The sequence below is a fragment of the Lontra canadensis genome, unplaced genomic scaffold (assembly GCF_010015895.1).
Source record: "Lontra canadensis isolate GAN:19392208 unplaced genomic scaffold, GSC_riverotter_1.0 scaffold27, whole genome shotgun sequence".
Taxonomy (NCBI): domain Eukaryota; kingdom Metazoa; phylum Chordata; class Mammalia; order Carnivora; family Mustelidae; genus Lontra; species Lontra canadensis.
This window is the reverse complement of record NW_022631021.1, coordinates 17,874,739-17,899,502: the sequence shown is the minus strand read 5'-3', so window position 1 is coordinate 17,899,502 and position 24,764 is coordinate 17,874,739. Positions and strand designations below refer to the sequence as shown.

Below are 24,764 nucleotides of genomic sequence, written 5' to 3'. Positions count from 1 at the left end.
ATCCAGGCGTCACCAATCTCATGCATTTCTATTAGGTTATCATAGATAATGTTTTATATTTTTTTAATTACTGCAGACGAGTGGATTTTGCAAAAAAAAAAAAAAAAATCCAGACAATATTTTCCTTTGTGACTTATTGAAACGAGAAGATGGTAAATTCTTATTTTTAGATGCAACTTTTCTGAATTCTGAGGTGTATATCCTAGGCCAAAATGACAACCGGCATCTGCCCATGGTTCCTGTTGGTGAAGATTAACAGTCCTGGATCTGTTCTGTCACTGGGTCCGTTAGAAGGGGAAAAATTGATTTCGTTGAGTCTTAGATTGCATGGTTCCACAGCCTGTGTGACACTTTCTGGTCAGAATATGCATATATCAGACTGATAATGAGGAAACGAAGAATCAAAGGTAAATCTAAATAACAGGACAGGACAGCCTGTAATTTCCAGTTGGATACAGCAATTGGAAGTGGTTCACCCCAAATATGAAGCTGAGCTCATAAAAAAGTCAGGGCAATCCCCAAGGGTCAAATACCAAAAGCAAGTTGAAGTTCAGAATGCTTAGTTATTCGGAAGATATTATGCTCACTAATCATAGAGATTGGGATTTACTATCAAACTGGTGAAGGGAGAGAAAGATTTGGGGCTGAGTGAGACAAGGACTGGAATTGCCTCCCTGTCATAAAGCCAGGGTTTCTGAAGGGTTACATTCTCAATTACAAGATGAATAAGAGGGGTGCCTGGGCGGCTCAGTGGGTGGCTCAGTGGGTTAAAGCCTCTGCCTTCGGCTCAGGTCATGAGCCCAGGGTCCTGGGATTGAGCCCCGCATCGGGCTCTCCACTCAGTGGGGAGACTGCTTCCCCCAGCCTGCCTCTTTGCCTACTTGTGATCTCTGTCCAAAAAAAAAAAAAAAAAAAAAAAAGTGGATAAGAAAAAAGAAGTTTGCAAAGGGAAATGACAAGCAAGTTTTCTTATGTCAGCCTGGGCTCAGGGTAGGAAAAAAGAGAATCTTTAACCATAAGCCTACCCTGAAGTGGGTTTGAGATTTGAATTTACGCGGTCTCTGTGATAAGGAAAATTTATGCTAATGAATTGAAATGAGTTTGACTCATTATATTTCTAGGAAATGAACAGTAGCTGGTATTGGACCAATTCTTTTGTAGATAACTCTGATAAACTAGGCAAAATACAAAAAAATAATTGTCTAAAAGTACTGAACCAAGTGACCAAGAGCAGGTTGAACTTCAGTAGAGTCAGGGTTTGTAAAGAGATAAAGGAATTGAGTGATTTTCCAAATTTTCTGAGTTTTTCATCCATGGGAGGCTCTTTGTCTCTTCACCATCAAGGAAACGAAAACTCAGCAAGAAACCAGCAGGCTTACTGGATGTGGAATCAGAGAAGAGAATATAGGGTTCCACAGGATCTAGAAAGTGAGGGAAGAATCTAGGAAAAGAGTGAGTCACACAAAGGAAGCCCTAAATGTTGCATGTAAACTCTGTCCAAATGCCTGGATGACCACCGAATTACACATGTGCCTGGTAAGCCCAGCTAACCTCAGCTAAAGATAAAATAACTAAACAGAGATTCCAGCTGCTGCCCACCATCAAGGAGACAGAGTTTGGAGCTGAATTAAGTGCCTGCTAAAACTAAACAATAACAACAAAATAGTTAGGATACAAAATTACTAATTTCTAAACATGCAAAGAAGCAGGATAATTTAAACCATCCTCAAAGAGAAAATGTAATTCACCGAGAGGGACCCAAAGATGTTCCAGGTGTTGTTCTTGTAACTATCCTCAAGGGTATAAAGGAAGATATGCTGATAATGAGTTATAGAGGACTTCACAAAAATAGAAACTAAAACAGACTCAAATGGAAATTCTAGAGTTGAAAACTACAATATTGGAAATTAGAAAATGCACTGTATTTTTCAAGAAAAAAATGAAGATGCAGATATGTCAGTGAACTTGAAGATAAATTGCTAGAAATTACCTGATCTGAATAAAAGGGGAACACAAATAGATGAACAGAGTTCCAGTGACATGGGAGATGATATCAAAATGTAATTAGAGTCACAGAGGGTGAGGAGAGAATGGGGTAGAAAAAATATTTGAATAAATAATAGACAAAATTTTTCCATATTTGGTATAATATGTAATACTTTTCAGAAGCTCAGATAGTCCCCAAGTGTTTAATTCAACGAAAATCATGACTGAGCATATTACAATCTAACTTCTTAAAAATCAAATATAAGGAGAAAATTTTGGAAGGAGTCAGGGAAAAGTAATGCATTACATACTGAGGAACAAAAAATAAAATAATTAGTAACTTCTCATTAGAAACAGTGGAGGCCAAAAGACAATGAATGGAATGACATCTTTAAATGCTGAGAGAGAGAGAGGAAAAAACTCTCTCTTATGAGAGTTGTTATTATGTTGCTGGGGAAAACCCCATCAAGAATGAAGACAAAATGAAGATATTTTCAGCTGAAAGAAGACTGACAGAACTTGTTGATTACAGATTTTACAACAAAATATGCTAAAGGAAGTTCGTCAAGCTGAAGATAAATAATGGTGAATAGAAACTCGGAACTTCAGGAAGGAAAGCAGAACATGGAAAATAATAAATATGTGGATAACTATAAAATACTATGTTGTAAAAAGTCCTTTAACATACATATAACTAAGGCAAAAATTAAAACATGAGAGGCACCTGAGTGGCTCAGTGGGTTAAAGCCTCTGCCTTCGGCTCAGGTCATGATCCCAGGGTCCTGGGATTCAGCCCCACGTGGGGCTCTCTGCTCAGCTGGGAGCCTGCTTCCCCCTTATCCCCCATCTCTGCCAGCCTCTCTGCCTACTTGTGATCTCTTTCTCTCTCTCTGTCAAATAAATAAAATCTTTAAAAAGAAAAAAAAGTAGTTAAAAAAATTAAAACATGATAATATGTTGGTAGCATATTCAAATATATTTATAAGGCAATTAGAACATAAAAACAAGAGTAGGGTTGAAGAGAGCTATACAATTGCTACATTATTGAATAGTATGTGAATTGAATCTAGATTTTGTACTGCTTGGTTTAGACCTTGGTATAAAAAGAAAAATTTTCAAGGTTAATTTGTAAAAAAAAAAAGTCTATAACATTCATATTAGTTTTTATGTAAGCCATACTCACTGCCACAGTGGACAAACCCTGATATTTCAGTGGCTTAACACAATCGTTGTTTATTTCCTTTCTGTATCCATGTTGGTAGTGTTCATTTTTGCTCTCCCACATGAGTTCTTAGTAATTCAGTGATTTAGGAAGGTAGTCGGCTTCCATCTTGTGTCTTAGTTATCTGAAGAAGATGGAAGAGAGAATTATGGAAAGTCATCTCCACTCTTAGCTGCCTTGCACCAGAGGTTATATATGACTTCTACTCACATTTATTTCATAAGAATAAGTCACAAGGTCATACTTAAATTCTTGAGACCAAAGAAATGTATATCTGTGTCCAAGAAAATGAAAATCTCTGGTGAACATTTAGCATTTTCTTTGCCATGATATCCAAATTAGTGGAGGGCAAATGAGTTAGAAAAAAACAAATTTAATCAATCAAAATATTTAAAAACTGAATAAAAATGAAATAGGAAAAGTAAAACAAAAATAAAACACATGTTTTGGAAACATTTAAACATATAAGTAATTATTGTAATAAAAGAAGTGTTAACCTCTCCAGTTAAAAGACAGTGGAAATTAGACTGGATAAAAAAATGAATTCTAGACATCTGCTATTTGTAAATCACTGAGTTTTAATGTTTGAATGTAGGAAGTTGAAAAAAAAGAGGCATGAAATGATGTACTAGTAAAATGCTAATCAAAGCATTTGGTTATATGAGGCAAAGTAGATATTAAGACATAAAGCATTACTGGTGAGACAGAGGGTCACTTTATAATGATAAACATTTAAGTCATGAGGGAGGAATACTTCTAATTATGAATGTAGCTAATAAAATGGCTTCAAACTATGTTGAGCAAAAATTGCTGGTATCACAGGGAGAGATTAACAAATCCACTATCATTCCCTGAGATTTTATGATACCTCTTTCAATTATTGATAGAGCACGTATGCAGGAAACCCAGTAAAACTAGGATAAATTGAATAAAACAATAATTTTGATCAGAGAGATACACACTTACATGCAGAAGCCTGCAGACAACAGAAGATAGATATTTTCTTAAGTATAAATGGAATATTTATAAAACCGTGTCTTATGTCATAAATCTCAAACTTCATAAAAAGTCACTATTATGAAGAAGAATTTCTCTGGCTATAGCATAACTAAAATAGATAATTTTAAAATTGGGAAAAATCCTCATTTTTAAAAATTAATAGGGAAAACCTCCTTTAAATAGCCCATGAATCTGAGTAATCTTAACAGAAGTGTTTAAAGATGTATTGAAAACGGAATGACAGTGATCATACTATATATATAATGACTTGTGAAATGCAACAAAAGGAACACATTCAGAAAGGTTAGGATAAATCCAAAAAAAAGGTAGAGGGAAGGAATTAAAGATATTAACATATATTACTGAAATGGAATATGAATATGCCAAAGAAGGTCAATGCCAATATGTAGTTCAATTAAGAGATGAGAAATTGATTATTCTCTGGAAAAACTGATTGTTTAAAAAAGTAGGTAGACACAAATAAATATTAGAGATGATAAAGGAGTGGGACCAAGATGGCGGTATGAGACTTCTGAAATTTCCTCTTCCTATAGACACACCAAATGTACAGCTATATGTTGAACAATTCCCTCTGAGAAAAATCCAGAAACTATGTGAGTGACTCTTACACACTGGGTGAATGAGAATATCAAAACCGGTTAAAAAAGAAGAAAAGGCTGAGATACACTGTCCTTATAAACTCCAATGCTGGCACAGCTCCATGTGGTTGGGAAAGAATCCCCAACTTCCAGCTTCGCCGTGAGGCATGAAGGATTTAGACGACATATGAAGCAACCCAAATTTTAAGAATTCCACCCAAGGGCGTGACTTACAAGGTTAGAAAAGAGTTCCTTAAATCACAAAAGAAAATGATGAAGAAAACTTTGACCGTATTGCAATGAAAACTTGTGTCTGTTATCGTAAGACATATTGGCAATCATGAAAAGGGAAGGCAAGACTGGGTGAAGACATGTGTGCCACATCTAACTGACAAATACTTTGCATCAAAATTATATAAAATATAATTCATTTCCAACAAATGAATAAAAAGCAGACTACCCAATAGAACAATGAATACATAAATAAAAGGAAACATGAATAACCAGTAAATACATAAAAGAGGCCCAACCTCAAAAATTATCAGGCAAATTCAACCTAAAACCATAGGGAGATGTATGTCAGGATGTTAAGATTCTTCAAAGTCTGAAATTCAAACAGGAACTCTCATTCATTGCAGTTATGAGTGTAAAATTATACAATTGTTTTAAAGAACAATTTCACAATATCTGAAAAAGCTATCTTTTTCTTTAGTCTTAAACTACAAATATGTTATAAAGAAAACTGTACGTGGGAGATAGTTGTTACAGTTTCTAATAGGGAAAATATGGGGCACCCTAAATATTCAGCACTAGAAGAAGTATCTATTTTGTTGTGGAATATGCATAAAATGGGATATTATATGGAGGTCCAACAACTAAATGAATAGCTATATGGAAAACAATAATAAGGGCAAGAGGAAATTTTCAGAGGTGATGGACGTGTTTATGGCAATAGACTGTTGACATGGTTTCATGGATATATACTTGTTTCCAAACACATCAGTTGCATATGTTAAATAGGTACAGATTTTTCTATTTCAACCGTATCTCAATAAAGTAGTTTAAAGCAAGCAAACAAACACAAAAAAGTTCCAGAATCATATTTTGTATTTATATGAAATTAGAAGATTTGCACAACATAGCCTTATATATTGTTTAGTGATGTATAAATATATTGCTACATTTTAAAAATTAAAGGCATACACATGATGATAAACACAAAATTAATGAATGATGAATTCTCAGGTTCATGTGGAAGATGAAAAAGCAAGCAGGGAGGAATGCATACTGGTTTCCATTATTTTGTGAAACTAATTATTCTCAATGGCACAAGAACACGGTACGGAGTGCCATCTTACTTTCTCCGTATCTAAACTATATGTCTAGAAGAGATATCTGAACTATATCACAGTAAATAAAACGTAGATACCTGACCTATATCACAATAAACAAAAAGTATTTTTCAAAAGAGTTGGATGTCATCCGAGGCCAAGTCTAATAAATCAAGTAACCCAAATTTTTTATACCTAAATGATTAAAAATTAGGCAAGTTTCTTTCTTGTGTGTGCATGTTTCTTATTAAACTGACCCTGAAGCATTTTCTCAAAAGTAGTTTTTGTGGTATTTTGAGAAAGGACTACATCATTGTTTCTGTGTGTCACTTTCCAAAGTGATTTCTTTGAAGGGGACAAGCGTCATCTGGATGTATAACGTGTCCAAGTTCCAGTGTATATGTTAAAAAGTTCGCCTTCCTTTCTTTATTTCAATACCGTATGTTGGAGATACTCATTACATTGGAGAAACTAGACAGATGTGAGCAATGCCTCTATGCCAGATAATAGATCATCATCAATGATTCAAAGTCTTTTTTTTTTTTTCTTTTTGAAATCTTGAGATACAGGGCTTTTTTGAAGAGACTTTTCTACTGCATGAATATTTGACTAAAAGCCTCACAAGAGAACTCTTTCGTTTATCACTAGGCACTCGATGAACCAGCCAAGACTGAAAGTGTCTTCAAGGACAACACTTTAGACCCACCTCTGGAGGTAATGACTTCAGATTACCCATGCTTTTGAAACAAAAGACCGAAACTCATTGCTAACTCAGTACCTGGTTTCAATTCTTCCAGTTTTGTTTCCCTGCACAGCTCAGGCAGCAAACTGAAGAGCTCTGTGCTACCATTGATAAGGTCTTACAGGATTCCTTGTCTATGGTAATGCCTTAGACTAGAATGTGCAATTCAAACATTTGCTTTGCTTCTCTTCATTTTCCTCTGTTTGAGTATGATGCGTCTTAGGTTTGTCCTTCTTGTTTCTTTTTCTTTTCCAGCATTCTGACTCTCCTTCGAGTTCCTCACAGACATTGTTGGGTTCTGACACAATGAAAGTATGTATATATTTAATATAATTTGCTGAACCATAAGAGTGACTAGATCAATGGTTTTAAACTGCAGGCTAAGACCCTGTCGTGACTTGGAAAGTAAATTAGTTGACTAGCAACCAGCATCTTAAAAACAGAATAATAGGAATGTAAAATATCAGACTTGATTACAAGTAGTGAGTAGTATTGTTGAAGTATGTATCAATTTGTTTACGTGTATGTATGTAAGTATATGTGTACAGGGTTACAAAGTAAAATTTATTACTAACTATGGGTTAAGTTCAAATAGTTTGAAAGCCAAAGTGTTAGACTTTGTCCTTATAGTTGGCATTTTAAGAAGCATTTTAAGAACTGCATATAGAATTTGTGGCTTATCCTTATCTCATACCATAGCTTCAGTACTTATGTAATTCACAGTCACTTAGAATTGCAGAAGTGGGAAAGGAAGTAGACTGAAGTTACATTAGACTAAGAGCTTTCACACAGGTATTTCTGGAACTTTTTTCCTTTTGGTCAACTAATTTTATTTCATTATTCTTTGACTCACAGGGACAGAAACCTGGATATTTTAGATTGTTTGGATACTACTAAGTCATTAATTGTTTTAACTGAGTATTTAATTACTTCCTTCTTATAATAGTCATTTTCGTTTGTTGGAATAAAATGCTACATTTTTTTTTTGAACGCTTAATACAGATCTCATCAAATTTTCAAAATGGTTGTGGATTTTTCTTTATAATTGTTAAGGTTTTTTGGTCAGCTGTATTTTCACTCTTTGAGTGAGTATAAATGCTTTTTTCAGGTTCCCTTTAAAAATTGTACATTGTGGGGGCACTTCGGTGGCTCAGTCATTAAGCATCTGCCTTCGGCTCAGGTCATGAGCCCAGGGTCTTGGGACTGAGTCCTGCATTGTCGGGCTCCCTGCTCAGCAGGAAGCCTGCTTCTCCTTCTCCCACTCCCCCTCCTTGTGTTGCCTCTCTTGCTGTCTCTCTCTCTCTCTCTGTCAAATAAATAAATAAAATTTTTAAAAAATAAAAATAAAATATAAGTTGTACATTGTATATACAAAGCAAGTTTTAAACGTACAGAATTGCTTATGACTAGAAGAGTATCCTAATTTTTGATTGGAATATCAAAACTATAATTATCCATGAATAATGACATAGGAACTCAGTAACTAATAATCATCAGTATTAACAAATGATATTTTAGCAGAGAGGACCTACAAATAGATAATTGTAATTTTTATATTTGCCTATTCATTGTATATTCTTTAAGTCTTTTAATATAAAAATATGAAACATTGATTTCTTTGAGGCTACATAAATTTTAAAGTATATTTTCATTCTGTTTGTTGAACATATAAAAAGTACTTTATATTTTATAATAGGAATAAAACTTAAGTAATACTATGTGAATAATATATATTATTGGTTTATTTAACAAATATTTAATGCTTATAGTATTAAAATACATTATTCTAAGTCACTAAATTTAAGACAACTGTTTCATTCAACACGTATTTATTAAGGGCCTACTATGTGCCTGATGGTGTGAGGCATTAAGGAGATAATGGCGAGCAAGGTAATGTAAGCAAGGTAATGTTTTGGATGTAGTGATCAGAAAGAGGAATTCAAGCTGAGAGCGGAGATGGGAAGAGTCCAAAGTATAGAGAGATCAGGGAGATTAGCTTTCAGGTGTAAGCACGTGCACGTTTCCCGAGGCAGGAAGGAACTTAGTATGTATGAAGATGAAGGTGAGTATGGCTGCAGTATAGGGAACCAGGGGCCGAGCATGTGAAATGGGATGGTGGGCTAGGGATAGTGACTTAGATACTTACAGCATACCCTGGAGGTATGGAAGGCTCAGTTCCAGCCCATAGCAATATGGTGAATATTGCAATAAAGTGAATCAAGTGCATTTTTCCATTTCCCAATACATATAAAATTTATGTTCACAATATGTCATCATCTGTTAAGTGTGTAATAACATGTCTAGAAAACAATGGACATATCTTAATTAAAAATACTTTATTGTTAAATAATGCTAACTGTCCTCTGAACTTTCAGAGAGTCATAACCTTTTTGCTGGTGGAGGGTCTTGCCTCCATGTTGATGGTCCCTGACTGATCAGGGTGGTGGTTGCTCAAGGCCGGGGTGGCTGTGGCAATTTCTTCAAACAAGACAACGATGAAGTTTGCCTCATCAATGGACACTTCCTTCCATGATTTCTCTGTAGTGTGTGATGCTGTCTGATGGCATTTTACCCGCAGAACTTCTTTCACAATTAGTCCTCTCAAATCCTGCCACAACTTTAACAACTAAGTTTATGTCATGTTCTAAATCCTTTGTTATCATTTCAACGATCTTCCCATTATCTTTATCAAGAGTACATTCCATCTCAAGAAACCGTATTCTTTATTCCTCCACCAGAAACAACTCCTCATCCATTCGAGTTTGATCATGAGATTGCAGCAACTCAGGCACATCTTCGGGCTCCACTTCCAATTTTAGGTCTCGCTGTTTCCACCCCATCTGCACTTACTTCCCCTAGCGAAATCTTGAACTCCTTCAAGTCCTCCATGAGGGCTGGAATCAAGTTCTTCCAAACTCACATCAGTGTTGATATTCTGACCTCTTCCCATGAGTCACAGATGTTCTTAATGGCATCAAGAATGGTGAATTGTGTCCAGAAAGTTTTCTTTTCATTTTTTCTTTTTTTAAAAAATTGAGGTATAGGGATTCTCTCTCTTCCTCAGCCCGCCCCCCCTTTGACTTGTGCTTGGTTTCTCCCTCTTTGAAAAAAATACAAATAAATAAAATCAATAAAATTGGAGTATGTTGATACATAATATTATATTAGCTTCAGGTGTGTAACATCGTGATATGACAATTCTGTATATTATCCTATGTCACCACAATTGTAGCTACTGTCTGACCGCATACAATGCTATTATTATACCACTAACTATATTCTCTATGCTGTATCTTTTATTCCTGTGAATTATTCATTCCATAACTGGAAGCCTATACCTCCCACTTTCCTTCATTCATTTGACCATTCCCTTGCCTCCTCCCCTCTGGCCACCATCAGTTTGTTCTCTGTATTTATGAGTATTTTTCTGGTTTTGTTTATTTGTTATTTGTTGGCTCATTTGTTTTTGTTTGTTTGTTTTGTTTTGTTTTTAGACTCCACATATAAGTGAAATCATATGGTATTTGTCTTTCTCTGTCTGACTTATTTCACTTAGCATAATATCCTCAAGGTCTTTCCATGTTGCTGCAAATGACATAGTAAGACTTAAAAGTCAATACTACTCATTGATCCATGAGCTGCAGAATAAATGTTGGAATAGCAGTCATGGCAACAACATTAATCTTGCTGTACATTTCCATCAGAGTTCTTGGGTGACCAATTCTTTTGTCAATGAACAGTAATATTTTGAAAGGAATCTTTCTTTCTGAGCAATAGGTTTCAACAGTGGGCTTCAGATATCCAGTAAACCATGTTATAAACAGATGTGCTGTCATCTACACTTTGTTCCATTTATAGAGCACAGTCAAAGTAGATTTAGCAAAATTCTCAAGGATTATTCCTAGGATTTTCAGAATTGTCAATGAACACTGGCTTCAACTTAAAGTCACCAGCTACATTAGTCCCTAACAAGAGAGTTGGCCCCTATCCTTGGAAGCTTTGAAGCCAGGCACTGATTTCTCCTCTCTAGCTATGAAAGTCCTAGATGGCACCTTCTTCCAATATGAGCCTGTCTCATCTACATTGAAAATCTGTAGTTTAGTGCAGCCTCCTTCATGAATTCTCCCTAAATCTTCTGGATAACCTGCAGCTCCCAAATCAGCATTTGCTGGTTCACCTTGCACTTGAGTTGTATGGAGATGGTTTCTTTCCTTAAACCTCATGAACCCACCTTTTCAGGCTTCAAGCTTTTCTTCTGCAGCTTCCTCATCTCTCCCAGCCTTCCTTATCTCTCCCAGAGTTTGAAAAGAGTTAGGGTCTTGCTCTGGATTAGGCTTTGGTTTAAGGGAATGTTAGTGGCTATTTTGATCTTTTACCCAGATGGCAAAATCTTTCTCCACATCAGCAATAAGTCTGTTTCTTTCTTATCACTCGTATGTTCGCTGGAGTAGCACTTTTAATTTCCTGCAACAACTTCTGTGCATTCACAACTTGGCTGTTTGGCATGAGAAGCTTAGCTCTGCGTTTATCCTGCCTTTCAACATGCCTTCCTCACTAAGTTGAATCATTTCCAGCTTTTGATTTAAAGGGAGGGATGTGCAACTCTTCCTTTTACATGAACATTAAGAGGCCATTATAGGTTCTTAATTGACCTAATTTCAATTTTGTTATTTTTCAGGGAACAGGGAGACCAAGGTAAGGGAGAGAGATTGAGGAATGGCTTTTGGGGAAGTCAGAACACATCTTTGCCATCTTACATGGGCATGGCTCATGGCACCCCAAAATAATTACAATTGTAACATCAAAGATTACTGATCACAGATCACCGTAACAAATAGAACAATAACTAAAAAGTTTGAATATTGCAAGAATTACCAATAAGTGGCACAGAAATACAAAGTAGCAAATGTTGGAAAACGTGCTGATAAGCTTTTGTCACAGGTTGCCACAAAATTTCAATTTGTGAAAATCACATTATCTACAAAGCACAATAAAGTGAAGCACAATAAAACAAGGTATGCTTATATTTAATAGTGTGAAATTTGGAATCCATGGAAAATGGAGGGATATAAAAATATGGGAGAATAATATAAAATGATTGACAATGATCAAGATGGCTGCTGTGGGGGGGCTATTGAGGTCAGAGGACCAGTCAGTGATGGTGGCCTAAGTGGGGTGGATTCAGGGGGCTAGAGGAGAGCATGTGGGTTTGAGAGATATTTTAGGCTTGCTGTGGGGTTGGATGGAAGTAGTCTAAGAGAGTAAAATCATGGATAAACTCCAGGTTTCTGCCTTGAGCACAGACAATCATGTAGAAGGCAAAATGTGGAAGAGGGGAGAGGGTTATGTTCACTTTGGACAGGATGAGTTTGAAGTATGTACCAGGGGGCCTTAAACTGGTGTGTCTGGAACTTGTAGGAGAGATATGGAGATGATGGGCATGTTAACATTGGGAGTGCCCTACAGAGAGCTCCAAGGAACAAAATATTGTCGGTCTAACCAAGGAGGTAGAGGAGAAACCAGTAGAGGAGATGAAATGTCCATTGTTGTGAGAGGAAAATTAGAAATATGTGGTAAGCTACAAGAGTAAGAGAATGTAATCGTGGTAATTGCTGCGTAGAGGAAGACAAAGATAAAGCTAGAGTAGTGTTTATTAGGTTTGACTTGTATATTTTGAACTTGTGTTGCTTTTGCTTATGTGTGGTGTTCATTCTCATCTTTTTTATTTTTATACCCTTTAATAGCATATATAATCCTTTTAAGCCTGAGGTTGTTCTTAATCTAGGATGAAAACAGTGACCTCCATGTAGGTAATATATGTATGCAATTTTAAATTCATGTTTTCCTAGCTATATCTTTTGTTACTATTTTCTATTACTTTCATACCTCATTACTTTTTTACTATTTTCTCTATTACTTGTTTTTTTTTAAAAAATGCTTTGCCCTCTGGTCTAATTATTTTTAGGACAATTATTTCTGGATATCACTTTTATATTCAGTCCAGAGAATCTGTTTATCTGGGATCCTAAATCATTTTTTTTCCCCTGCTTTCCTTCTAGTATTTTGACATTGATGGATTTGAAAATTTAAAAAATTTTGACTATTTTACTTTACCTTTTCTTTGCTTAGTTGCACATAAATTGTTAAAGATAATAATTATGTTTACCTTCCTATCCACTTTGCAATATCTGTGTTATATCTTTCTTGATATCTTCTTTATTTAGATCCTGATTTCTCACACACTGATAGCTTTCTCCTGGATTTATTGATTTTTTCTTGGTGGAATCTTGCTGAAAATTATATACAACAAGGTGTTTTTGTGTTGGTTCTGTGGTCTATGTTTTTGAGAATATCTTTATTTTGCCCTTTCATCTAAATTACAGTTTTGTTGAACAGAAAATTATAGGTCCTATCTCTTCAACACTTTTTTCCCTAGGTTCTTTTTCTTCAACAACATACTTGTGAAGTATTTTGCCAGCATGATATTTAATCTTCTGCTACAGAGTGATCATTTACTGAGTGGCTCTGTATTCTTTCTAAGTTTTTTGTTTTTTGTTTTTTGGTGAAGTACTTACTTCTTTATTAATCTTTTTATTTAATTCCAGTATAGTTAACATATATTATTGTTATATTAGTTTTCGGTGTACAATATAGTTCTGTACAACACCTGGTGCTCATCACAAGTAGACTCCTTAATCCCCACCACCTATTTAACCCATCCCCTCACCCACCTTTTCTCTGGTAACCATCAGTGTGTTCTCTAGAATTAAGAGTCTGTTTCTTCCTTAATACTGTGTTATGATGAACAATGAGTGTTATATACAGCTAATGAATCATTGAGCACTACATCCAAAATGAATGATGTTCTATATGTCAGCTAACTGAACATAATAATAAAAAATTTTAAAAAAGAGTTTGTTTCTTGGTTTGTAGAATTTTATCTCTAATGTGACTGATTTTTCTTATAACATAAGGTGCATTTTTTTCTCTTACATGTCTGGATTGGTACTCTCTGTGACTTCTCCTTTGAATGCCCCTTACATTCAGGATAATTTTTAGTCACAGTTTTCAAATGTTTCTTCCTTCTGGGACTCTTATAAAGTGATTTTGTCCCTTTTGCTTTCTGTTTTCCATAAACCTTAATAGTTATACATTTTTTTTCTATTTACTGCTTCCTAATTTCTTCAAGGGGATTCCTTGATTTGATATTTCAATTCAAGAATTTGTTCAGTATCTATTCTGTCCTTTAAATTCTATGTTATTTGTTATGTCGGATATAGTTTTCCTTTTTAAAGTCATATTCGTTGAGGTATAGTTTAGCCATTGTTAAATTTACCCTTTCAGTGTACAGTTCTATGGGTTTTCACAAAGCATAATACAGTTGTGTGACCACTACCATGTCTGAAGTACAAAACACTTCCATCAAATGAAAAAGTTCCCTTGTATTCCTTTGTAGTATGTCCCTCCCTCCAACCCAAGTACCAGACAGCTACTGATCTCTTCTCTGTTTCTATACTTTTACCTTTTCAAGAATGTCATATAAATAATATAATTATACAGTATGTGGTCTTCTGAGTCTCACTGTTTATACATAGTAAAAAGCAGATGAGATTCATCCATGTTTCTGCATGTATCACTAGTTCATTTGTTTTCACTGCTGAGTGGTATTCTGTCATATGGTCATACCATAGGTTAAGTCTTCACCATTTGATGGACAATTGGGTTATTTCTGCTTAGGAGCTATTACCAATAGAGCTACGAAGAACACTTATAAACAAGATTTTGTATGGACATGTTTCTCTTGTGTAAAAATCTAGGAGAGAAATAACAGCACCATTGTTTTTTCCTACAGCATTCGCATTTTTCAGATTCTTATTATTTTTCCACGGAAACTCAAAGTTCTTGGAGCATATCGGCTTGCTCGGCTCTAAGTGTGCCTGCTGCCTAGGTGGAAGACGCGAAAGCCTAGGGCTTAGGATTTGCCAATTCTGCTGAATTTTATCTTTTGTTTTTGTTTTATGAAGAACAAAAAGAACATGTGTTTCAGGCTGTAGAAAGCTGTAATGTCAACCACTCTCCCCGTGCCATTCTCTTCCCACCCTGGTGATGACGTCCCGCATCTTTGACTCTCTGTACCTTTATTTATGGCTCTCCATGCTCCTCTTCAAAGAGCCGTTTCCATTGTCATCTCTGAGGAAGGCCTCAAAAACTGTCCAGTTGTCCAAACCTGTGCTTAACTGTCCCCTTTTCCCCCAGCCAGGCTGAAGGGACATCTTGAAATTATCCTCAGAGATACTTCTTTTCACTGTCCTCAAATTTTTCTCCCTCATATTACCCCTCTGCTGCCCTTATCTCTAAAGTTGAAGAGTGATATGTGATGAGAAAGCAGAGACAGAATATGTAAAACAAACAGACAGAAACAACTACTTGGAAATGTTGGGCTGTGAAAGAGAGAAGGAAATTGGGTCTGAAGTAGGTCAAGGAATTTCTGGGTTGCTTTTTAAAGCTGAAAATGATAAGAGCAAGTTGACATGGGATAGATTCACTAGAGGGGAGGTGCTAATTATACAAGAAAAAGGGAGATCCTGAAGGATGAAAATCCCTCAGAAGGACATAGAACCTACAGCCTAATTCAAATAAGTGTCATTTGGTTAAAACCTGGAAACCTGCCATTGTAACAGAACAGAAAGCAGAGGAAATGTCAGGTGTGGGGGCAAGCATGTTTGTAGGTGGATGGAGGGAAAATGAAGGATTTTGTAACCCATATGTTTAGTTATTCAATTACTAACACCTTTCAGTGAAGAAAGGTTTAAGATTATTAATTGAGATTGAAAAGCAACCATACGATGGGGAAGAAATTAGAAAAATAGTTGTAAACCATTAGGTGTTCTGATTTTAGTTCCCTCATTCCCCATAAATCCCCTCTATTCAGGTCTGTGCCCTCACTGTGCTGCCCAGACCACGTTCCCCAGTTTCCCATTGCTATAAACTCAGCTCTGGTCAGAGCTGCCATAGCTGCAAAATTGGAAATAGTAGACACACCCGCCTCTTTTGCACACATTCCTCTAGGGCTTTCCAGGACACTGCTCTCTCAGCTTTTGTCCTACATCACTTGCCATTATTATTTCTTAGGATCCTTTGCTGGCTCATTCTCCTCTTCCTGAACTATGAATGCTAGAGGGATGCTGGAATCCATCCTTGGACTTCTCATTCCTCTCTGTATTCATTCCTTTGGTGTTTTGAAAGACAAGTCTATGCTAACAACTCTCAAATTTCTATCTTTAGTCTGGGATTATCCCCAAATTCTATTCTCCCAGATATCTGTTTTCCATTTCCATTTAGATTTTTAATAAATATCTGAAATCTTAAAATCTAGATTTCTTCCCACAAAAACTATTTCATATCCTGCTTTCCCATCTCCACCTATAGAATTCTAATCTTTTGTTTGCACAAGGCCAGAAACTTTGGTGTCAAGTTTTCTTCTTCTCTCTCTCTCATATTCCACATTGCTGTAAGAATCCCTATTGCTGTAGATTTAAAATGTATGTAGAATATGATTATTTCATGCTTTCTGTACTGCTAAGCCATCCTCATGTTTTGCTGGATAGTGCAATACTTTTTTACCTCTATCCTTACCTCACTATGATTCATTTTTAACACATCAAAGAGAGAAATCCTTTTCAAGCGTAAATCAGATTATGGCCCCCCTCAGCTGAAAACCAGCAGTGCCTACACATTTCCTTTAGATATAAACAGAGTCCTTACAAGCTCCTGGAAGGGCTTCTATGATCTGGTGCCCCAGCCCTTCCATCACTGCTCCCCTGCTCTCCTGCCCTGCTCCCAGCATGACCGCTCTGCCTGCTTCCTTCCTGTGCCTCGAATGTGCCAAGCATGCTCTTGTCTTAGCACATTTTGTTCTGTTTTCAAATCAGTTATATCACTTCTTATAGTTTCTAGTGCCTTGTAAAAATTTGCAAGCTTAACTTTTATCGCAGAAAAAGCATGTTGGTAACTATGGTTGTTTTCAGTCTGGTTCTTAGAAAACAGATTTCTGGATTCTCTCTGCATGTTTTCTGGTTGTTCATTATTTCTGCTCCTTTTAACTCACATTGTCTTACCTCTTTGTGTGTTTGAATCTGATTGTGTTTTGGATATTCTACTCAAAAGTTAATTTATATAAATTATTTGAGGGCTCAGATGATATTATCTTACTACAGAGAGCTTTTTCTTTGCTTCTGTCAGACACCAGGAGCATTAGCAAGGAAGGATTTTTTAATTTAATCTACGGTTTGGGGATGATTTTTTTCTAAGCAGTTGTTTTCATGATTTAGGGCAAGTCTGAAGACTATGTGAGGTCTTCTAGATCATTCTTAGTCCTGAGGCTCGGTCTATTCTTGGGGATCATGGATTCTGACTTTTATCTCCCTACACCTCTGAGACAGTCAAAAGTTTGGATCAGTTTCTCAAGCAACTCATTATTGTTTGCAAACATCTTTAGGATAAAAGCCAGTCTCAGATGCTTGACTCATCTATTTGGATTCCCATCTTTTCCTGATCTTGAGCCCAAGTTCTTTTTTTTTTTTTTATTAGCTCATTGATGTTTTTAATAAATAACATGTCAATATTGTTTTAAATATTTTAATTACTGTTGTCTATTTTGAAAGGATTACTTTGAGTCCTTGAGCCACCATTCTGAGGTGGGAATTAATTTTGAGAACTTTACATTTTTCCTTCTTGTTGAAATGCTCTTTTTTTAGATTATGCATATCCAGCTCCCTCGCTTCCTTCAAATCTTAACCCAAATGTCACCTTCTCTAGATTGGCCGTCCTATTTAAAAGCCCTCAGCACTCTTGACCTTCTTAACACCTGGGTTATCTGAAAGAAATAAGGTCTTTGGCAGAAGAAAAGATTTTCTCTGGAAGAATACATTACCCTAGGCTTCAAATTATTTCTTTCTTTTTTTTTTTTTTTTTTGCATAACATATAGTGAAATATGTGATTTACCTGCAACATACAGTGTAATTTACTTATTCATTATTTTATTGTTTACCTTCTATCTTGCTAGAGTGTAAGCTCCTCAAGGACAGGGTATCTTTGTCTGTTTTGTTTAGTTATAAACTGAAGGGTATAGAAAAGTTCCTGGCACATAGTAGATATATAATAAATATTTGCTGAGGAGATAAATGACTCAAATAACACATCTCATTTCAGAAAGTAGGAAAGTGGGCCTACAAGAGAAAAATTAGAGGCTTACCGGGCAGTATTGAATTCTCATTTGAAGTTGGTAACCGTTAATTTATAATGAAATCAATTAGCTTGGTTGAGAGAGTTTCTCCACAATGTTTTGCTTTTCAAGTTTAGAGAAAATAGATGATAAGGTCCACCAGGGTTGTGGTTTTCTTCTCTCTCTCTCTCTCTCTCTTTTTTTTTTTTTTTTTTTTTTTAGGGTGAGTTTATCATAAAGAGAAAGGGAGGCCAGAGAAATTAAGGAATTAAAATAACTGATAATTTGAAATATATATAAACTAAGGGTTAACAACACCACAATGGAACAGGTAAAACTCATTGATTTTGGAATCTCAATGGGGCTAAAGAAATGTTGTAGTGGGGACATTTGAGAAGTGAATGGGAGATAGAATTCTCAGAGTAGGATGCTCAAATTAAAATTTTACAGATTGCCCATTTTATTTGTGAAGGCAAAGTCTAGGAATGATCCTGAGAGTGGATGAGTAAAATGGAATGTATGAGAACACCTTTGGAGTTCAGTGGCTTAAAGAAGTGAGAGTTTAGAGACTTCCATGTGAATTTTGGAAATGGCAGAAATCCCTTAAGGGGCCATTATGATTCACGAATGGATATCATCAGTAAATATGGGAAAACTTATCAGAAAACTGATAGGTAATGACAATGAAAAGAATAATGAAGTGATATAGTTTAATGAAATAATTTTCAGAAGAACAGGGTTTTGTATAGAAAAGAGAGCAGAATGGTTAGAAATTCATAATGACAAAAAATAAAAAAGGTGAACACTTATCCCAGAAGTCGAATCTTTCAGTATTTTTGTGGTTACTTCAGTAGTATAATTATTTTTCTTTTCATACAGATGCCTACAACTCTTCCGAGAGCAGCTGGTCGAGAAACCAAATATGTAAGTCCCTTCATAATGATACATACTGTTTTTTAATGGGTGGATGTGTATGCTTTAGAGGGAACTCAATTACACAGTCATTAAAATTGAATTAGTTGATATTTTTCATAAGTGGAAAGGGGTAGGATGGTGTGATTCACCCAGATGTGGAAGATCAGGTTAGGTCAGGTAAGTTTATTGATTAAATTCCTTTTTAAGTGAGGTCTTGTTTGATTAGTTTGGCTAAATAAAATGGAACTCCAACACCTCTTTTCTGTCTTTCTAAATATCAGAGCTTCGATGACACTTTCATTTTTGTAAAAGTTTATTGTGCTTATCATAAAGGAGTCAATTCATATACTTGAACCATTAAGATTTGTCAGTTTCCAATGGGATGGCCAGTTTAGCTGGTTTTGACTAGTTTTTTTGCTTTCTTTTTGATTTAAATTATTGTCAAATAAACTAATTTCCACTTAGGAGCAAAAAAAGATTAATAGATATGTAGATAGAGACTCACACACTTGATTCAATTAATTATGACTCTGGCTGTGAATGCCTTAGGCACACACATATAGCCCCATCACATTTCCATTCTTTACTCAACTCATAATCCACCCTGTGCCAGCTTCAACAGAAACAAGATTTTCTCCTAAGCAAGTGTTTAGTTTTTAGTTTAAAACAAAACAGTGTATTATTTCTTTTAGGTTATACCTTATATTTTCTAATATGCTATTTCCATCACTATCATCATCATCGTCATCATCAAGAATGCATAGTCATTAATTGCATACTTTGTGACATATTCTCTTTCCAATTTTTGTATTTCTGTCTTCATTCGGATCTCCCTAAGCAAATAATAAACTGGTTGAAATCACCGAATTTTATCACATTTAGGAAATGATGTTTAGAGGGTATGGATAGGAACACTTCATAGAGTATTTACCCAGAAGATTTCACTCTCTTTTTTATTAAAAGCCATGTGGAGTAATATTTAAAAGACTAGAGACATTTAGTAGACTATACCCATGTTTAAATCATAACATGGCTGTTTGCTGTCTGATCCTGGTAAAATAACTTAACCTCTCTATGCCTTAATTTTTTCATCTATAAAATTGGGAAACTAAGAATTGCCTTATGTATGATTCATATTAGTTAATGTATGAAAGGCCCTTGATGTAGTCCTGACATACAGGAATAAATAATAGTTCTTCGCTTTCTTCCTCTTATTTTCCTTTGCTTTTCCCTTCATCTATGCCTCCCCCTTTCTCTTCCTCCTTTTTATCTTGGGAAGAGTAGAAGTGCCATGACTTAATGGAGTTCCTTGATTCTGAAGTTGAATACAAGAAATGAAAGTTCCCTAAAGCGGTTTCAATACTTTTTGTGACTAATACGTGCTACAAGAGCCAGACCCAGGAAAAAATAGCTGCGAGTTTTTGATTTCTCATGTCTTTCTCACCTACTCCTACCTGTCACCAAAGTGCCTCTGATGGAGACTCATTCACAAGAAGATGGGGAGGGGCTGATAAACATCCTCTCGTCCCTCCCTATGGGTAGTTAACTTGGTAGCAATTGGAATAATTCTGGAGGGGCTGCTTCATTTACTTCAAATTATTCTTCAATAAGTTATCAGACTTAATTAAAGTAGGTTAACATTTGCCCCAAACTTTCTGAGAGCATTTGAATCATTCAATGTTAACAATGAATCATCAAATAGATTAGTATAGACTAGACCAAATATGAACTCTGATTCAGATAACATTCTTCACTTTGATTACATTTGGTTTCTTGAGTGAGAAGCTTTATTTTTTTACTTTCTCTTACAACATGACATTTAAATTGTTCTTTGTGAGACCTCAAATATGTCCATGTCTTTTAGAAGACTATCAAGGATAATTTTATGGTGGAATGTAAAACCCAGTTCTTTAGTGCCAAATCATAGGGAAATCACACTTCTAAATATTTAGCTATAGTTGTTATATTTACCAAGTGATGTCTGATACATTTATTTTGAGAAGAAAAAAATGAAATTTTAGAGTAGAAGTCCACTTCAGCTATAAGCGTTGGTCTCATGTGAACAATCTATTTTAAATACAGCATGTTCTGATTTAAAAGAATGACATAGTTGTATTTTCTTCTAGAAATTCCAATATTCATATTGCCTGAACTATAAGATACCTTACCTTAAGGATGACTTGGATAGCTTTTACTCAATTAATTAATTAATTAATCTTTTGCTATATTTTTTTCTCTTCCACTCCCATGGTAACTCAAAAGCAAATCTGAGAAGTCTTTTCAGTATTTCACCACCTCTCTGCAGACTTTGAAGGAAGTAGGCATCTTTGCAGTATATACTTGCTGGGACTTGATGTGTCATTGACTGTAGAAATTCTCAGATTCAATTAGAAAACAGGGACCCCCTGTTTACCAACTCCTACACCACATAGGGAAAAGGAGAAGACTTAGATGAGAACCAGAGAAAAAGTATTGTGATATTTGAGGATATCCTCAACAGATTAGCATAGACCACTTAAAATTCCTATATCTGGGGTCTCTCAGAAAGTGCAGTATATGACCCATGAATCACAACTAGTGGAAAACTTAGAATTTTCTAGCTAGTTCTATTACTCAATTTCCTACTCTTATGCATTGGTTGAACAGATATTTACTGAGTGTCTACCATGTCTACTCACTGAGGAGTCACTGGGGTGAGGGATAAACCTAATAAGGCCCCCATTTCTACAACTTATAATGGGGGAGACAGTAAACAAATAGGGAATGAGCAAGATGCTTTCTTGTAGACATTAGAGAAGAGCTGGCTGTAGAATTGGTTGAACTGTAAGCAGACTTACCAAGTTGCTAATTTTTGATGAAGCTGTGTTATCTATTGGATTTCCAGTGTTCCTGGGATGATTATAATGGTTTTATTAAATAAAGAGAAATTGTATGACTAATTCCTCTTTCTGGGAACTTTGGTAAAGTGCTGCTTTTCTTTTTCATGAAAAAAAGAAAAGAAAAGAAAAGAAAATGCAAAAACAATTAGTTTTCTATTCTTATTCTTTATTGCACATATTGTTACATTTCACATAGTCTTTTTTTTTTTTTTTTTTAGGATAAGCCAGATGCTTGAAAAGTACCATCAATTCAGTCTAATTAAAGTCAAAGTTTTCTTCAATTCATGGTGTACTTGAATTGCAAGTGATTTTAAAGTAAATTGAGGTCTTCTTAAGTGTAGTAGAATTTAAGTGAGGCTAACAGCATGTTGAGTAGTGGTGATCTCCACAGGTCACTTGTAAGATTGACTCTATTAATTTATCAACAATATTCCATTCAATTGTTTTGAGTTCTTACCTTGCAAATGAGACTGAAGTATTTCACTTAACCTTACACCAGTCGTATGAAGTGGGTAGTATTATTTCAAGATCTTCATGTGACAAAGGAGGAAACCAAGTCTTGGAAGTCAGAGTAGGCAAAATCCAACCAGCTTTGCCTCATGTCAAAGCCCTTGCCATTAACAGTTGTGTGAGAACTATAGAAGATGCGGAAATGGTTTGTTTTCCTTAAATATTTTATCCATTAGTATTTATATTCTGGGTCTAAATTATTTCTTCATGTTCAATAACCTTGCAGGCTAAACTTTGAATAATTTCATATTTGATGACAGTATCTAAAATGATATCTATTATATTTCTAACATTTTACATCACTCTGATAATTTAACTCATAATTTCTCAGATAATGTGTAAGAGTGATTGTTTCTCATGACACTTACTTTTAAAGAATTTCTTTCCTCCTATATAAAGGAATGAATTTTTTTATTTGAATTTCTATTTTATTCTGTTTTCAGTCTATCATATTTGGTGGGGAATGTCCTTTTTTCCTTTGCATTACACTTGTCTTTGTAAATATTTATTTTTCATTAACTACAACCAGTATAAATTATTTCATTCATATAATTCAAAACCACAGTGTGCTTTCTTAACAAAGAGCAACCTCAGAAAATAAGACAAGTATCAGATCCATTACTAATTTATCAAAAACCCCTTAGTTGGAATCATAGCCTACAGATAACAACTTCTTTTATAAACTCTCTACATTGCATGAATTACTTTTAAGTGCCAGAGAAATAACAGAAATAACAGAGATAGATACTGAAGGTTATATAGTAAACAGGTAAGATCCCATCTTAATGAGCTTGAGGGACAGAAAAATGTCATAACAATGGATACATATTGCTTTCAAAATATCACAATATATTAAAAAATGTGTCAAGGCTTATTAAGAATATTCCCCACTGTGTATATATATATATATATATATATATATATATATATATACACACACACACACACAAACACACACACATGTGTGTATGTAACACACACATATATATATACACACACACATGCACATACACACAGTTATTCAAGTAAAGGTCACTGTCTCCAATTTAGGCAACTCCCCTGTTGCTATGCTTGGCAATGTCTCTATGCTGGGGTGTTTTCAGAGGTGCTGTGTGCTTATGCAGTCCTAGGTCTGAAGGTAAGAGGATGCAGTTCACTTCAATGCAGTTCACTTCAGTCCAGACCTTGGTCCTGTTCTGCTTTCCATAGTTTGTGACCAGAGATTTGACGATTTACAGAAAGAGTTGTGAACACTTTAAACAACAATTCCGCTTATTCTCATTTATTTATTTATTTTGTGATTTTTGTTTATTTATTGTATTTAAATATTTCTGAGGCATGCTTATGTGAAATGGGATGAGGAAGGAACTAAGGGTAATTATCTGGGTTCTGCTAAATGAAGAGGAAGAGAAAAGATGTAATGAGAGACTCCTTATGCCTTGTATCCTTCAAATCATTATTTTAGACTTTACCAAACATGAAGCCTCCATATTTCAGCCAAACTTCCCCTTGATCTGATCTTTTATCTCCTCATTAGCACATATAAACAATGGCTGTCCCTGGTCCCTATGCCCACTTGTTTTGCCTCCTGGTTATGTTCATGACAAGATGGAATCATCATTCCTTAGTACAAAGACTCAAACTTTCAAATCTATTTTTTGTATTTAGGCCTTTTGGGAATGATAAGTTACTAATTTATAAAATGTTTTTCAATGAGATAGATAGGGTAATGTCTATAGAGGGTTAGAGTAAAGAATGTGAAGCAAAAAAGATATGATGCCCCATAATATATCGCTATGGGCTTGGTGCCTAACATTCTTACTATTGGATTCATTCTTTTGCATACATAGTGACTTATGTACAAATAACAGGAGCACTTGGGGTGCCTGGGTGGTTCAGTTGTTAAGTGTCTGCCTTCAGCTCGGGTCATGGTCCCAGCATCCTGGGATCAAGTCTCACATCAGGCTGCTTGCTCGGCAGGAAGCCTGCTTCTCCCTCTCTTACTCCCCGCTGCTTGTGTTCCCTCTCTCGCTATGCCTGTCTCTCTGACAAATAAATACATAAAATCTTAAAAAAACAAAACAAAACAGGAGCATTTGCTAGGTTAAGGGAAAGACAGTGTTTTATCATTTTATCATTTTATGTCTCAGCACTCAATGATGACTAGGGGCTCAGTTAATATCTTAAGCTTTGTCTTTCTGCCTGGGAGAAGTAACATAATTCATTTAACACATTATCACTAAGTAAACTTCTTTGAGCCATGAGAAAAGGAAACTCAGGACAAGAGTCAACAGAGAAAAGGTGGAAGAAAAACACTTTAATGATAGTGAACTGGCTGTTTTATTCAGGTGGGAGT

The 24,764-nt window shown here is 35.4% G+C and overlaps 1 protein-coding gene across 4 annotated transcripts in view; it reads left to right on the top strand.

The window, feature by feature from the left end:
• Window positions 1-24,764, top strand: part of MLIP (muscular LMNA interacting protein) — a 247,151-nt gene that overhangs the window by 153,518 nt on the left and 68,869 nt on the right. For all 4 annotated transcript variants that reach the window (XM_032864514.1, XM_032864511.1, XM_032864512.1 and 1 more), the window contains 4 exons: window positions 6,786-6,851; window positions 6,935-7,018; window positions 7,135-7,191; window positions 18,984-19,028. In XM_032864514.1, coding sequence (XP_032720405.1) covers window positions 6,786-6,851; window positions 6,935-7,018; window positions 7,135-7,191; window positions 18,984-19,028 — 252 coding nt within the window. The remainder of the gene's footprint in view (window positions 1-6,785; window positions 6,852-6,934; window positions 7,019-7,134; window positions 7,192-18,983; window positions 19,029-24,764) is intronic.